This window comes from Coffea arabica, chromosome 7e, assembly GCF_036785885.1.
Source record: "Coffea arabica cultivar ET-39 chromosome 7e, Coffea Arabica ET-39 HiFi, whole genome shotgun sequence".
In the NCBI taxonomy this organism is placed as follows: domain Eukaryota; kingdom Viridiplantae; phylum Streptophyta; class Magnoliopsida; order Gentianales; family Rubiaceae; genus Coffea; species Coffea arabica.
Window position 1 is genome coordinate 3,412,143 of NC_092323.1, and position 15,169 is coordinate 3,427,311.

General features: G+C 37.0%; 3 protein-coding genes across 4 annotated transcripts; 1 reads left to right on the forward strand and 2 right to left on the reverse strand.

Annotated features, from left to right (window-relative positions):
• Positions 1-634: 634 nt before the first annotated feature.
• LOC113699355 (translation factor GUF1 homolog, mitochondrial) lies at positions 635-6,163 on the reverse strand. Of its 2 annotated transcripts, XM_027219659.2 has the most exons (11): positions 5,584-6,163; positions 4,194-4,923; positions 3,593-3,749; positions 3,451-3,505; positions 2,912-2,979; positions 2,736-2,840; positions 2,519-2,590; positions 2,189-2,302; positions 1,801-1,941; positions 1,476-1,535; positions 635-1,230 (listed from the first exon to the last, which is right to left on the reverse strand). In XM_027219659.2, the coding sequence occupies exons 1-11, from the start codon at positions 5,950-5,952 to the stop codon at positions 1,065-1,067; spliced, it is 2,037 nt and encodes a 678-aa protein (XP_027075460.2). In that variant the 5' UTR covers positions 5,953-6,163; the 3' UTR covers positions 635-1,064. The 2 variants fall into 2 exon arrangements, with proteins under 2 accessions (XP_027075460.2, XP_027075461.2); XM_027219660.2 differs by lacking the exon at positions 2,736-2,840.
• Positions 6,164-7,355: 1,192 nt separating this feature from the next.
• Positions 7,356-11,241, forward strand: LOC140011029 (ubiquitin-conjugating enzyme E2 2). The gene is made up of 6 exons (XM_072058859.1): positions 7,356-7,590; positions 7,928-8,064; positions 8,182-8,207; positions 8,928-9,017; positions 10,305-10,393; positions 10,855-11,241. Exons 2-6 carry the CDS (start codon positions 7,940-7,942, stop codon positions 10,981-10,983), a joined length of 459 nt encoding a protein of 152 aa, XP_071914960.1. The 5' UTR covers positions 7,356-7,590; positions 7,928-7,939; the 3' UTR covers positions 10,984-11,241.
• Positions 11,242-11,697: 456 nt separating this feature from the next.
• Positions 11,698-12,039, reverse strand: LOC113698358 (uncharacterized). The gene has a single exon (XM_027218145.2). It carries the CDS (start codon positions 12,037-12,039, stop codon positions 11,698-11,700), a length of 342 nt encoding a protein of 113 aa, XP_027073946.2.
• Between the last annotated feature and the right edge of the window lie 3,130 nt (positions 12,040-15,169).

Consider the following 15,169-nt stretch of genomic DNA (forward strand, 5'->3'; position numbering starts at 1 on the left):
CACGACCTCGATATAAAGAAACATGGGTCATTATTAGATGTCAATTTATTTTTTAATCTACATATTTTGGTTTAAATTTTTATTTTATTTTATTTTTGGTTAAATACTTATTAAGAGATAGGGTGATGTTGTCGATTTGTGATATTTAATAGGAATATTTAGTATTGTCAAACCGATATAAGCGGTAAATAAAATTTTAAAAATCTCAACTCTTCGGAGAAATTAAGTGATATTATGAGAAACCTCAAAGGATGTCTCTAAAATTATCCCTTCTTATTTTGAAAATTTTATAACATTCTCAACTCAATTCAAATTATATAATTAAAATACTTAATTTTAGAAATACAAAATAATTTATTTCAACAATACCTGAGCAGATGGTAATCAGAAACATTTTTTACCGGTTCACATGCAACTGGCACCTAAATACTTGGCCAATCAATTTCTTGCCCAATATTGGGATTTTGCCATAAGCAAATCTTATATGCATTGACAATATATACATTATTATCGTTGAATTTATGACATCATGTAAAAATTAAATTTTATATTCAAATTTTATATTATTGTCATTCATCTAATAACAATATATATATTATCAGTGTACGAAAAATTAATCCTTTTTCTATCAAAAGAGTAGAATATCAGCAATTTCTCCTACAAAAATTTTTTGTTATGTTACAGTCCACAAAAAAGGACAATCTATTGAAGATACGCTATATATTTAAAAAAAAAAAAAAAAGAAGAAGTCCAAAGGAACCGAACTACGACGTCAACGTTATTGCCGGTCTTTCCGATGCTCGACCAAATACGCAAAAGAGAACCCAGCATACAATTTGGACTCCGTCAATTGATCCAAACCAGCAAGTAATTCGGCTACCTTAATTTTTTTTCCCCCTTTTTCAGGAAGGCTGCCTTGGTTGATTCAACGATGCCACAAAGATAATCCGAAACTCATAACGATGGTTTAATTACCAAGCGAACTGTTCAGGAAAACTCAATACTAGACAAAAATCTCTTCATGGAGTATGGGCATGAACGATGAGCAAAGAGCTCTCCTATCTTCATGAACTCTTCAATAGCTCATGAAAAGCCTCTTGAGGTATATCAACAGAGCCAACACGCTTCATTCTCCTCTTCCCTTCTTTCTGCTTCTCCAACAATTTCCTCTTTCTGGTAACATCACCACCATAGCACTTTGCAAGTACATTTTTCCTCATAGCCGAGAGCCTAAAAGACAGGAAGCAGAGAAAAAGAAATCTGGTAAAGAAAAGGGATATCAAAGCTTAAATTTTTAGGCTGAATTCAAAGTTTACTTTGACATCCATAACATTAACTTGGCTTTTAGCACATAACAATAACAGGTTCACACAGCAAGAGACACCAGCAACCACTGTGGTCTTAAAAAATTATCCAAGAACTAATTTGATGATGTCGTCCAAGAGTTTTTCTTTGAAATCAATTAAGCAACTTACGTTTCTCTGGCAATGACCTTTGATCCAATGGCAGCTTGTATTGTTATCTCAAACATTTGCCTGTTCAGTTGTCAGGGTCAGAAACTGAGGGAGTTCCCAATAAAAATCAGACAAAAGCTTCATCATAGTGCTCAGATAGAAGATTATTTGGGAAAATTGTTTAGAATGAACCTATAGCACTTTCTAGGATGTAATGTATGTGAGATACAAAAGTAGTTGGAAAAAAAAAAGGTGATTGAAAGACGTGTTTATGAAAATTTTCCCCAAATAATGGGCTATCTGAACAAAAATTTATGATGAAACTACTAATTTTTTATCAACTTACCTGTCAATGAATTTCTTCAGCTTCTCCACAAGTTCTCGGCCAACACGTTGTGCCTTTGATTTATGGACAATAGTCGCCATAGCATCAACTGATTGGCCATTTAAGAGAACATCAAGTTTCACCAAATCTGAGGTCTGGTATCTGTTAATAGAACAAATTTTGAGACAGGCCCCCCCCAAAAAAAAAAAAAAAAAAAAAAAAATTCAAGCCAAGTGAGCTACTGATTATACAAAATGACACGACTTGATGGGAAGATTATTGTGGAAACTCTAATGCACTTCACATCTCTTTGATGTCTCTCTATGCATACATGTGTGCTTTTATGTGGCTGTGTGTGCATGAGAGAGAGCAAGACAGAGCGGGTTGAGCGGTGAGGAAAAACACTTACCCTGCATCCTCATAATCAAATGATGCGTATCCAGATGTTATACTCTTCAATTCGTTGTAAAAGTCCACAACAATTTCTCGTAATGGTAAACGGTATTTCATAAAAGCACGTTGACTGAAACACATTGAATATGAACGATCAGTATTTACATGAATCTTGAACTTTATAGAAAGCAAATAAAAATGCATTGTAGGTAACTGCAATGAAACACAAGATGAGGAAGTTAACTCAGCCTCAGTCTGATAGTCATTGTAGACCCGCATCAACTAAAAAGGCTAAGAAAATTTTAGAAATTAGGAAGGTGGTAATCATGAAAGAGTGTCGATATACCTATCGATAAATGAGTACTCTAGCTGCTCCCCCCGCCGCTCAGAGCAAAGAGTTATAACAGACCCGACATACCTTCAAGTGGAAAGGCAATCTAAGTAAATGACTTCCATCATCTAGGTTTCAGCAGCACACATAAACAAAGCACAACAGAAAGCTTGCACACTACATAGAAAATTGATAGGATAATAATAGTAGCTACCCCAGTGTGAGAGCTTACTCACTAGGGATAATTATCGTAGCTACCACAGTAGGTTCCAAGCAAGCTGTCAAACGATGCTTGGGATTTGAAGGCAATGTAGCAGGATTCTGAACTATTAACTTGCTGAAAGATGGATAAACAAAAATCAGAGGAGAAAGCATCCATACCATATTCGTCAACATATATCCACATACCTTCCATCTGAGTACTCGAAAATATATGGTACAGTCGGAACAGTTGAAATGACATGTGCTTCATGTTCCTATTATGCATAAATCAAAACTTCATAATATAAGTAAGGCAAGGATTGAGAAAACTTTGTTTGGAACAGTTCATAGAGTGTATAGCATGTTCCGTACAAGAAACGGACAACATAATAAGAATTCAAAATTTTCATTCTTATAAGCAGAAATACTAGTTCCTGCTGTTCTTCCAGGAAATAGAAGCAACTATTATGTGGGTCTATTGATCAACCTAATTAGCCTTCAACTTCAGACTTTCTCAGTGAAAAAGTTGTTCCCTCAACAATATCAAAATAAAATCAGGAAAAGACATATCTATAACTTAAATCTCAGGTGCATTGACTTTTGAACAAGCTAAAATTTGTGGAAACTTTCGACACAACAATTGCAACCAGCAGAGCACAATAAAACGTAAAAATCTAATACATGCATCCACGATCCAACAGTCAATCATTTTTTATTTAAAGATTATGAAAGAAATATAACAATACCTGTTCAAGCCTCTGGTGAAAAACATCCATGTGAAGTAACCCCAAGAAACCACACCTATAGGCCAAAAAACAAACACGTGAGGAGAGAGTAGGCAGGAAACCAAGACAAACTCTAAATTTGTAAAGCTTAAAGAAGGTAGACCTAAAACCCATGCCAAGTGCTGAGCTAGTCTCTTTAGTAACAGAAACACTGGCATCATTGCACATCAGTCTCTCTATAGCATGGTTAAGTGCTTCAAAATCAGATCCATCAGCAGGATATAGGCCAGAAAATACCATATGTTTTGCTGGCTTGAAACCTTCAATTAACAAAAGCACGAAAAGCATTATCATAGTTAGGAAAAGCTATGGATAAATATGGAATATAATTCACAAATTAGCAGAGAAAACAAAACCAGGTAGGACGAATTGCCCAGATTTCTTCTCCAGCTGACAATGACTGAAGTTAATTAGATGCATGGATTCATGAATCAAAAAGTGCAGCAATACTCATCCTTCGCCTCTTGGCAGGTAACTTTAGTTTCAAAAAATGTTAACATCTCCACAATAACGAGTCAGTTCAACAATTCCCTTCTTTGAGACTTCAATTCAACATATTATTATCAAGACAACAACTACTTAACAAGAGCAGCAAATGAAGTAAAAGTTCAGAATCTGATCATGAGCCAGTTTTTTAGCATTTCATAGTCTAGGATAACCTGATATTAAGAACACTAGTAGGAATTAAGAAAACCATAAAGTACCTGGAAGGGGTTCCACAGTGCTTCGACAATGATGAAGAGTGTCTCCAACACGAGCCTCTTTAGTTGATCGCATGCCACTGACTACATATCCAACTTGTCCAGTTAAAAGCACTCCAGTAGGGATGAGTTCAGGATGCATGATCCCAACGTCCGAAATTTCATAGGATCGACCAGTTGCAGCAGATGAAATCTTATCGCCCTTTCTTACAGCACCATCAACAACTGCTACGTGGCATATAACTCCCTTGTACTCGTCATAATAAGAATCTAACAAGAGCATACGTAAAGGGGAATTACTTTTTCCAGGAGGAGGAGGTATCCGCTCAATGACAGCCGGAAGAACCTTCTCCAAACCTTGTCCTGTTTTTGCAGATGTTAACAGTGCGTCACTTGGATCAAGATCAAACATGGATTTCAATTGTGCTTTCACACGGTCTGGATCAGCAGTTGGCTGATCAATTTTGTTTATAACAGGGATTATAGCCAAGTTGGATTCAAAAGCTAAATAAAAGTTTGCAACAGTTTGCGCTTGGACCCCTTGTGCTGCATCAACCACTAAAAGGGCACCCTGGCAAGCTGCCAAAGATCTCGAAACTTCATAGCTGAAATCCACATGCCCAGGCGTATCAATCAGGTTCAGTAAAAAGTACGTATCACTCCCCAAGAAGTTGTGCTTATGAAACATAGTTGCTGTCTGCGCCTTAACAGTTATTCCTCGCTCTCTTTCTACCTAAGCCGACAAGAATGTAACAACAACAACAAAACACATATGTTAAGAGAAAAAGAAAGCAACGAGGATAGGGGAAGAAAAGCAAGACTTTTGTACACCAGCTAAAATCCTGTGCATCAGATGATTGTAGAACACCCACTATCAAGTATGTCAAGCAGACGACTTGAGCATGCCATCAAGTATTCCACACCCTGCAACCAGTGATTACTAAAATTGTGCTGATGTAGAAACAATACCTCTCAGATTTCTCTCAATTGAGAGGAACCTTGACTACTTTTTGATTACAGTCTCAGAAGGTCATTATCTTTTTCTTCTGCATGCAGAATCCCTCCTTTACGATCCACACAAATAGTTTACAATTTAAGCACATACCACTGACTACAATTCTTTAGTGTAATTCAACTTTGTAAAATGCTCATCCACTTCACACAAAAGTGTGCTACTAAATGTCAAATCAAGCAATTTTTCTAAACTAAATTCAGTGGAAAAATATAGATACCATACTATAGACATACCAAATGACTGCAAAAGAGATACCAGTATATCAGCAGCAGAGAACAGAAACTTTAGCCCCCCAGATAAACGTACTTCATGTTCATACCAACATAACTAACAAGACTCTGGAAAAGAATTCGGTATATAAGTAAAAGTACTAAGTACCTGCAATTTGTCAAGGTACTGAGGTTGACCGTGTCCTTTTCTAATGGTACCAGTGAGCTCCAAAAGCCGGTCAGCTAAAGTGGACTTCCCATGATCAACGTGGGCAATAATTGAGAAGTTACGAATTTTATCACAAGGGTATTGACTTAAATCTATGCTTGAACCGTCTTTGATGCTATGTCGACAAGAATGTGAGCAAAAGAAGGCATTTTGACCCCAACCCAACTGGCAATAGGGTGAAACCAATCTACTATTACAACTATTGGCTACTGGGGCTGTGCCGTTGTTGGCCCTGCCTATGAATATAAAATGAGAAAATTGAGCGTATTTGGATTTCAGGGTTTTAGAGGCTCTGCTGAGAGAGACCATTTTCAGGGTTTATCAATCAACTGTGGGAACAAAAACAACTAAACAAGCCTGAAGGTTCTCTAGTGACGTGTCATTGAAACATTATGATGACGGAAAAGCTAAAAATGGTGGTCTCAGAGTCGCCGGCTATGGTGTCTTTGGGAGGCCGGCGTGTTTGGTGGCTGGAGAGGGCTTCATTCATTCAATTTAATTAAGACAGAAGGAAAATAAGTAGTCATTCTTTTTCTGCAATCTCAATGCGGCCTGATTAAATTTAAACTTACCCCCACCCCTGAAGTTGGGAATAGTTACAGATTTTGCCATCTAGTTTCTGTAATTATTTTGGTAGCCACTAACTTCCTTCATATTTTACATTTCACGTCCGCAAGTGTGGCAAGCCCCCTTCCTTTTGCAAGTTGTCAAAACCAGATTCCTATATGAGGAAATTAGTCGCTCGGGCTCCTAAATTATTCTTTTTGCACTCTTTTGACCCTAGAGTGATATATTATTGCAAATAATTCCCTCAATAAAAATTGTATTACGTTTATGGACTTCACATATCCTTTATTGCCTTCTCCCAAAATAAATATAAAGATGAGGGTCAAATTTCAAACTACTTCTTGAAAGTCCATTAATATAGTGGGAAAGAATGATGGTAATTAAACTAATTGCATTGCTAAACTTCATCTCGATCAATCTAATATACATATTTATCAGTTTGCGTCTTTTTACAGGTTTATAATGCTCTGACATGGGTCATTCATTACTTATTTTATTCTTTAATAAACTTGATTGGTATTATCCAATGGTTATATATTAATTAAATTTAAATGTTTAAATTCCGATGAGACATAAGTTTAAATGTCTAAATTGATAATATTTTTAGAGTAAATCTTATATGCACAGTCAGTGTATATATTATCACAGTTGGATGAATGAGACATGAAAATAATTTAAAATTTTACATATGTGTCATATATTTGACGGTGATAGTGTATATATTGATCTAAGAATAATAATATATACATTAACAATATATACAAGATTAATCCATATTTTTATTCGTTTATAATTGAACATGAACAATAGTAAGCAGGAGCACCACAACATTTGCATGCCAATGCTGCGTCAAGTCTAAAACTAGTTTTTTTATGAGTTCGTTTGGATAAGAGGTTATTTAAAATATTTATTTGAGATAATTATTGTAATACTTTTTATGGTTAAAAATTATATGTCCGATATAAGCAAAATGCAAAATTTGAAATTTTTGCATTTTGTACTGCCTGCCTGCCAGGGCAGCATACCGAGCACAGTAGGAGCAACTTGGTGAAAAAGATCTGCAGCTCCGAATCCGGAATTTGATCTGTAAGACCTGACGTGGACCCCGCGATACGATAAATACACAGCTTAATCCGTGGGTAGATACGCGCATAAAATATGCCTCACCAGCTTATATATGACGCCAACTCTCCCCCATAATCTCCTGCCGTCGTCTGTGTAAAATATATGAGAGGCCGACGGATCTCCAACACTGCCATAGAAGAGAATTCCCCAGTCCCCTGTCAACTCTGCCCGAGGCCGATCATCCATCTTCAATTCAAATCTCTCGTCTCCCCGGCGCATCACCATCTCTAATTTTGCTGTCGCTTCTTCTTCCAGGTGGTAATTCTATTTTCTCCTTCCATAGTCATTTGTGCACAAGCTTATGGACATGGTTATATTTCTCGCATTTGTATATAGGTTTGTTTATGTCTACAATCTAGTGTTTAGGCATCCTCTTTTTTTCAAATTTTCTCTTTTCCGGCTGAGATTCTGGTGATGTGTATGGATCTAGGGTTTCTGGTTTGTACTTAATGGGTTTTATTCAGGACTTCTAGATTTAGCTGAAAATTTTTCAAAATGGTATCTGAATTTCCTGGCGTTAGATTGGTTTAGTATCTTGGATGAGGAAATTTGCTTTTCTGTGCAAGAACTGAGCTTACTTTTGATTATTCAGGTGGCGCGGAGCATGTCGACGCCGGCGAGGAAGAGACTGATGAGGGATTTCAAGCGTTTACAGCAGGACCCTCCTGCCGGCATCAGTGGTGCCCCTTACGATAACAATATAACGCTTTGGAACGCTGTTATATTTGGGTATTTACTGCGTGTAATTTTGAAGCATACCTTTTTATTTAAGCAGCTCTCGGCCCTAATATTAATTCGTGTAGCTTTATATTTGATTTGCTGATTCCGTTGGTTTTTAATGTGCAGCCCAGACGACACTCCTTGGGATGGAGGTAAGACAGATTTTGCTGTTAAACATGAGTTTTAATCAACTTTTAGCTTGAACTGGATGTGGTTCTTTTTTTAAATTTCTTTTTTTCTGGAACATACATGTTTGTAAGCCCTCCCTTTCTTCCTTAAGACATGTTTTTTGCTTTTCTTTTTTGGTATTTTATGCTTTTAATTATTGTATTTCATCCAACTACATTTTTTCGATGGTGGAGTTTATTGAGTAGTTTGAGGCATCCGTAATCACACATTTTCTTTTGGGATTTTGTTAGTGGAAATTGGACTTTTTGCAGGTTGAATAGGTCTTAGTTGGGCTTTGTTGTTATATCTATTGCTTTAGTAATTTGTTCAATTTATTCCTCATTTGTGGATCTTGTTGTGCTGTCCTTTGAAACCTTTTGTAGGGTATGCTTTTTCTATTTCATGACCAACAGATGGAATTTTTTCATGCGTTAAGTGGCATGTTCTCTTTTGGTCTATAGCTGTGATTTTAACATTCTATGTAACATAGAAGCTGATGGCTTTTTGTCATTCCTTAAGTGGACCATTAGCATGACATTCACTTAAAAGGTAGCAATAATCATGTGCATTTTTTTTTTTAATATTTGGGGGACAACATTAGTTGACAAGGCTTAGGACACATTCTTTTTATTTTCAGCTACGACGCTATGCATTCGTGTTTTTGGTGATGTATACATTCATTTTTTGCTTGTTTTGTTTGCTAGGTACGTTTAAGTTGACACTTCAGTTTACTGAGGATTATCCAAATAAGCCACCGACAGTGCGGTTCATTTCAAGAATGTTTCACCCAAATAGTAAGTGAATAATGTTCACCACTTCCTCGAGTCGGATGAATGGTTGCTGTTAAAATGATGGTACAAGATAATGTATCTTTATTGTAGTAATGAATTAGCAAATAATTTGATATCTGGACAAGTCACGGAAATATGCTCAAGCTTTGTTATCAGCTTTATTCTGAAATGTGCTTTCTTGAGGAGAGTTGCATCTTAATGTGCTAGAACTCTGTTGATTGGTGGTCCTATTTGGAGAACTTATGATGAGACGAAGGAACTTACTTAAGGTTTCTAAGTAGACTTCCTCTCTAATTATTATACTTGCCTGGAGCGCTATTCTCATCGTGTGCGAGATCCTCAAATTTGCTTTCTGTCTTGGCTTGGTGAGTTGCTGGAGTTGGGTTGGAGTGGACAGTGATAACCATGTAACAGGCTTTTGCATGTTTGCTTATTGACAAATGGCGGGGAATGATAAGATAATGCAATCATGATGGTGTTTATCTAGTAATACAAAATGCTGTGCTTAATTTCTTGCTTTGATATTTTTCCTACCTCATGCCAATAACATTTTGCTTTCTTAGAGCTTACGAGGTGGAAATCTCCATGGCCTTGATGAAATTCATTTGTAGATTATTTCTCATCTTAATTGGCTTTTACACTGGTCAAAGTTGTACCACGGAATCACAGGGAAAGTAGGCTTTGGGAACTGAAGTGTCATGGCAGATTCTGGGAGGGGCAAAAGAATAGGGACAGGGAGAGTTAGTGGTAACGAGGCAGAATTTTGGGGTCGATGATTGGATTGGCTGGGTGCTTCTGGGGGAAGACCACTGTGTTTTGGTGTGAGTAAACACAGGATGAGTGGCAGTGATAGCAGGTGGCTGATAAATGAAGGATTAGACTTGCTTTTAAAGTATGGGCCAACCATTTAAAAGTAGTTTAAGGTTTTTCCCCCACTTTTCCTTTTCCAATTATTGGTAATTGTTTATTATTTAATAGGTCTCTATTTAACTGAAGTAAACAACAGGCAATGTCTCTGCAATTTAGTGAACCTACAGGGCAGATGTCTAGTTTGTGGCACAAACCGGAGGAGAGGTGGGTTGGGAGAAGGGGGGTTGGTTTTGAAGTGTTACATTCTATTTTTTGTTTCATGGGGGGAAAAATTGGTCCGATCTTTGGTTGGTTGCAGTAGTAGCTATTTCTATACATCTCAGTGATATAGTTTTGTATGCTTTTCATTAGCTTTCAGTGTGTGTGTGTCATCTGTGGTTTGGTTAACCACTGCATCTCTCTCTCTTCACTCTTTACCAGTTTATGCTGATGGAAGTATTTGCTTGGACATTCTGCAAAATCAGTGGAGTCCGATTTATGATGTAGCAGCTATACTTACATCTATTCAGGTACGATAATTGTGTTAAGCATTTCATCATTTGAAACATAAAAGGTTGAGAAATTTTTGTGGTTCACATGTGAATGAAATTGTGATGATTGCTTTATGTTGTTGTGCATTTTTTCTCCGTTTTATTCAGCATTACATGGGTAGGCTCTTAACGTACTTGTGTATAATCTACGTATATATATACACACCCATACAAATGCACTGTTGTGGGTTATTTGTAGATAAGCATTTTATAAGTTCCCAAACCATGAAGTATGCCCAGCAAGCATCTGTGTGCTTTTGGAGTGGGATCAGATTATTTGTTCCTTAACTACTGTTTGTAGGGCATTAACTTCTGCATGGTATATATACAGTGCATTGGACCATGGTGCAGTATTAATTTGTTTGTTTGTTCTCTTCTTTTAAAGCTTTTGGAGGTATTTCGTTTGCTTGATACACAAACCTTACCTTTATGAACTGCAGTCGCTGCTTTGTGATCCAAATCCTAACTCGCCAGCCAACTCTGAAGCAGCAAGGTTGTTTAGTGAGAATAAACGTGAATACAACAGGAAGGTGCGTGAGATAGTTGAACAGAGCTGGACAGCCGACTAGAATGACTCCTTGCAAAGGTGAAGGAGATTGCTAAATGATGAGCTAAGCTGGGTAGCAGAAACTCATTTCTCCTGGTCAGAATGGCCTGTGTTTCTTTGAAATGTCGTCACTACATTGTTAACTGATGTAGTTGAAACAATTTGGCAAATTTATGTGATGTATTGGCTTGTAGGGACTCAAGTGTCACTTGTCCCGATGGATTGTTGGCTTTGCTTGGATTGCTATTTTCCGTAGAAAAATTTCGTCATTTTCCGTGAACACATTTCCCCATTACCTTTTTTCCTCACATACATCAAATCGCTACAGTAATTTTTCCATGAAAAATGACGGAAAATGCAATCCAAACGGGACCTTATGTGAGTCTTTGTACATACTGCCTTTCTTGTATTCGATATGCGTGGAATAGTAGGGGTGAGCATCGAATTCGAATTCGGTAGCTTGAAATCGGTAATTTTCGGTAAATGGTTCTGGAAATATTCGACCTAATTCGCATTCGAATTAGACACTACTGAATTCGAATTCAACCCGAATTCAATTCGGTAAACAAAAAAATACCGAATTCCAGAAAACTGCTTCTTCGGCCCATTTTCATCAGCAAATAGCAATGCTATTGAACTGAGTCACAACTTACAAATTGTTCGAATGTAACTGATCACAAATCACTCCAGAAATTCGAAATCAAAACAACACACAATTCACATTGATCATTAAAATTCAGAAATCATAATTTAGGACCCTCTTGGAGAAGTGAATGGTAATAGCTAATTTGAGCATCAAGAACCTGATTCCACCACCGGGGAAGATCAGAAATGAAGCAAGATCCGCAACGGCTGTTGGGCTGTAGAGTAGAAGCATCCCAGTTCTGCTGGGTAGTTTGATTCCCCCTCCAGATTTCTGTGAATTGACGTTCCAGAATTTGGAGTACTTGAGGTGATTTCCCAAGGTTTCTGAGATACCCAAGTAAGCCAAAAACAAGAGAGTTATCCCAGATAGGGCTGTTGTGTAAATCGAAGGAGATTCTTCCTGGTACACAAGATCCTGCAACAGTTTCGCCATCTCTGCTTCTCCTTTGATCGATTTCTTTGAGCAAAATATTCAGTATTTATGCTTTAATCAACTAATATACGGATAATAGTGGAGTCTGCTCTAGTCCTATAAATTGACGAAGATGAACTGCCCAGGTGTGAATGGTTTTAGGTTGTCATAACGACGAGGCTTACGTGTGTTTGTTGAGTTGTGAATCTTCTTCCGTCTTTCGCTTTTTGTTTCGTTGGAAACGACAAAAGCTTGAGGTATAATATTATTCGGAATTTCGAATTTGAAAACGGTAATATTTTACCGTTTTACCGAATTCAATTCGAATTCGGTAAATCCGAATTCAAAAACCCCAAAACCAAATTCGACCCTAATTCGATTCTTACTAATTCGATACCACCGATTTACCGACCGAATTACCGAATTCGAATTACCAAATTGAAATCGATTTCGATCGGTAATTCGGTAATTACCGTAATTGCTCACCCCTATGGAATAGTATGAAATTGTTTTTACGCAAGCAGTCATGTCATGACTTGCAGGACTCTGTATCAAATAAACCACGACATGGCTAATCAGTTGAACGTCTTAGATCTATAGGCCAAAGCACTTACCAGTTCAAGTCAACGGACCGTCCTTGGTTTTCTCTTTTTTTAAAAAAAAAAAAAAATTTCAATGCTAAATTTTCGGTGAAGCCATTAAAAATTGATGGAGATAAGTGGGATAAAGTCCAGCAGAAATTGAGTATGGAGTCAAGACCCCTCAAAAGGAATTACATGTCAGAGCGGATGTATCACCTGAATAGTAATATGGGACTTGTCTGGTAACGAATGGGGGCACTTTCTGTCAAATGTGTGGGTATATGCAGCGGACGCTTGCATCCAACTGCTACTTGACGGATTGTTTACATTTCAAGGATGTTGGTTCAAACTCGGCTTTGTAGGTTTGTTTTGCTTCCGCTCCCGCTCCCGGACTTAGCTCACCTCGTTTAGCAGATTACTGCACATAGTTGAATAATGACTAGTAGTAGTATGTTTTATTCTTCTGTACTTCTGGGGAGCTTGTTGGGCCAATTGGCACGCGATTGCAACTTGGATGAGGGTAGACACTATCCGTAGCCCTACGGTAAACTAAACCGGAGATTGCTACAGTTGGGATGAAATTGGAGCTTTAGAGGGTTACCGTCCGTGAATGCGAAATGGTTTTAGACGAATTCTCCATAATATCATCTCGTTTTTTGTAGAAAAAATATTTACGTTTTTCGTGAACACATTTTTTTTAATCATATATTTACTTCACATATATCAAATAGTTATAAAACATTTTTTTTTTATTAAAACTCCTAAAAATAGCACTTCAGACGGGACAATCTCCGGCAGATGCACCATGTTCAGCATTTGGAAAACATTTTTAAATGATATTGTATCAACTTTTATGATGTGATATATTAATATGTTCATATTTTGATAAAATTTTTAAGAGCTATATTGTAACATCTTTTATGATGTGATAACGTATGTCAAAATAATAAAAAAAAAGGTGTTAAAAATAATAATGCATTTATGATGTAAAAAAAAAATATTTACAGACAAGTGGATCCAAACAGAGAGAAATAATCAGCACATGAAATGCAACCTGGCGATGGGCCCTGGCTAAAGCCCAATAATAATTCAGTTGCTGTCAATTTAGCTCCTCTGTGGATCTTAATAATTTTTTATCTGTTTGGTGCTTCATCACATCAACGTTCAACAGTTAGCACCGACACGATTCCACTTTCATCACATCAAACATTGCTTACTAATGTATCAACGACAGAAACTTAAACCATTAATCCTTTTCATCTTTCGGTTTTGGTTAGTGGAAAAACCATCCAAAATTGGAACGGATTACGAAGACAAAAACAGCGACGACCACAGCGCTGTGGCTCAAGATCAAACTGTATGAATCCTAAAACAGTAGTAAGATGGGTTGTCATTAATCAGGTAATGATTGAGATTTTCGTCAATTCGTGTTTTATGATCTTCTTTTGTTTTTTTAACCTTGGGATAATCATGTCAATAAGCTTTTTTGACTTAAATAAGTGTTGAATAATTAATATAAATGTAGGATGACGGATCTCTTAGTCGGGGAGACCCTAGCTGTAGTTGTGTCGGTAGTTCATCATTTTGTTTTCATCAGGAAAGCTGTGTGATGGCATGGGATTTTTTTTTTTTTTTTTTTGGGTGACCGACTTTTTAGGTTCTCTTCTAAGATCCTTGGCGGGGGTGGGCAAAAGATGGATTTTAACGTTGTGCAGGAGTACAAGTAGTTGTTGAGCTCCCATATCATTCATCGGTCACTCTTCTCGTCCCAAATTATTGGTCGCATTTCAAAATTTCAAATACTGATGTCAGCGGATTTATTATCAAAATTGCACTCAAAAATTTAGATTTTAAATTTGAATTTAGTATTTAAAAATATAGATAAATGTGAGGATAATATTAGAAATGAAAATTGAAAATAATTTTGATTTTGATGCAATGGCAAATGTAATAGAATCGTTCTAAAATGAAAAGTATAACACTTGTCAATATTACTACGATGATTTACACTCCAAAGTCCAAACAAGTTTGAGCATTTAATTTGCTAGCCACGAAGGCAGGCTCACCTCTATTTCCTAAGTGATCATAAAATATCTCAATGCAACTAATTCACCTCAATAGTGAAAATCAGCTTATCTGTAATGTTTTAATTAGTGATCATGGGGACGGATGTAATGTGAGACATTCAACTGTTTTTTATTTTGGTTTGTTTGTAACAATGGGTCCTTTGTGCTCGAGTATGGTTTTTGTCGCTCTTCAATTCCACGGATGGTGCACCAAATCAACTACCGGCCGGGGCCCTTTCCAGGTTCAGGTTCGAGATGCTTTGACACCCATTTAGCATTATATATATATATATATATATATATATAGCATTATATCCATATATATTTACACACACACACAGACAGAGGAGAGGGAATCTTCTCTCAGTATTAACTAAGCTGAGTGAACAGGCTCCAGAGTCCAGGCTGTCTCTTGTACTTGGATTCGGGGCTGGAACGGTTGTCAGTGCAACTGTTATGGAAGTTTGTGTGCATTTTGCACACTGTGTAACATCATTTGTACAC

What these genes read in the sequence shown, in the direction of transcription:
- LOC113698358 (XM_027218145.2), bottom strand. Translation starts at nt 12,039, where the DNA reads ATGGCGAAACTGTTGCAGGATCTTGTGTACCAGGAAGAATCTCCTTCG.
- LOC140011029 (XM_072058859.1), top strand. Translation starts at nt 7,940, where the DNA reads ATGTCGACGCCGGCGAGGAAGAGACTGATGAGGGATTTCAAGCGTTTA. An exon ending in CGACACTCCTTGGGATGGAG is followed by an intron (nt 8,208 to 8,927) that starts GTAAGACAGATT and finishes TTTGTTTGCTAG; the next exon opens with GTACGTTTAAGTTGACACTT. An exon ending in AAGAATGTTTCACCCAAATA is followed by an intron (nt 9,018 to 10,304) that starts GTAAGTGAATAA and finishes ACTCTTTACCAG; the next exon opens with TTTATGCTGATGGAAGTATT.
- LOC113699355 (XM_027219659.2), bottom strand. Translation starts at nt 5,952, where the DNA reads ATGGTCTCTCTCAGCAGAGCCTCTAAAACCCTGAAATCCAAATACGCT. An exon ending in TTCACCAGAGGCTTGAACAG is followed by an intron (nt 2,980 to 3,450) that starts GTATTGTTATAT and finishes TATGCATAATAG; the next exon opens with GAACATGAAGCACATGTCAT. An exon ending in TTTGATTATGAGGATGCAGG is followed by an intron (nt 1,942 to 2,188) that starts GTAAGTGTTTTT and finishes TTCTATTAACAG; the next exon opens with ATACCAGACCTCAGATTTGG.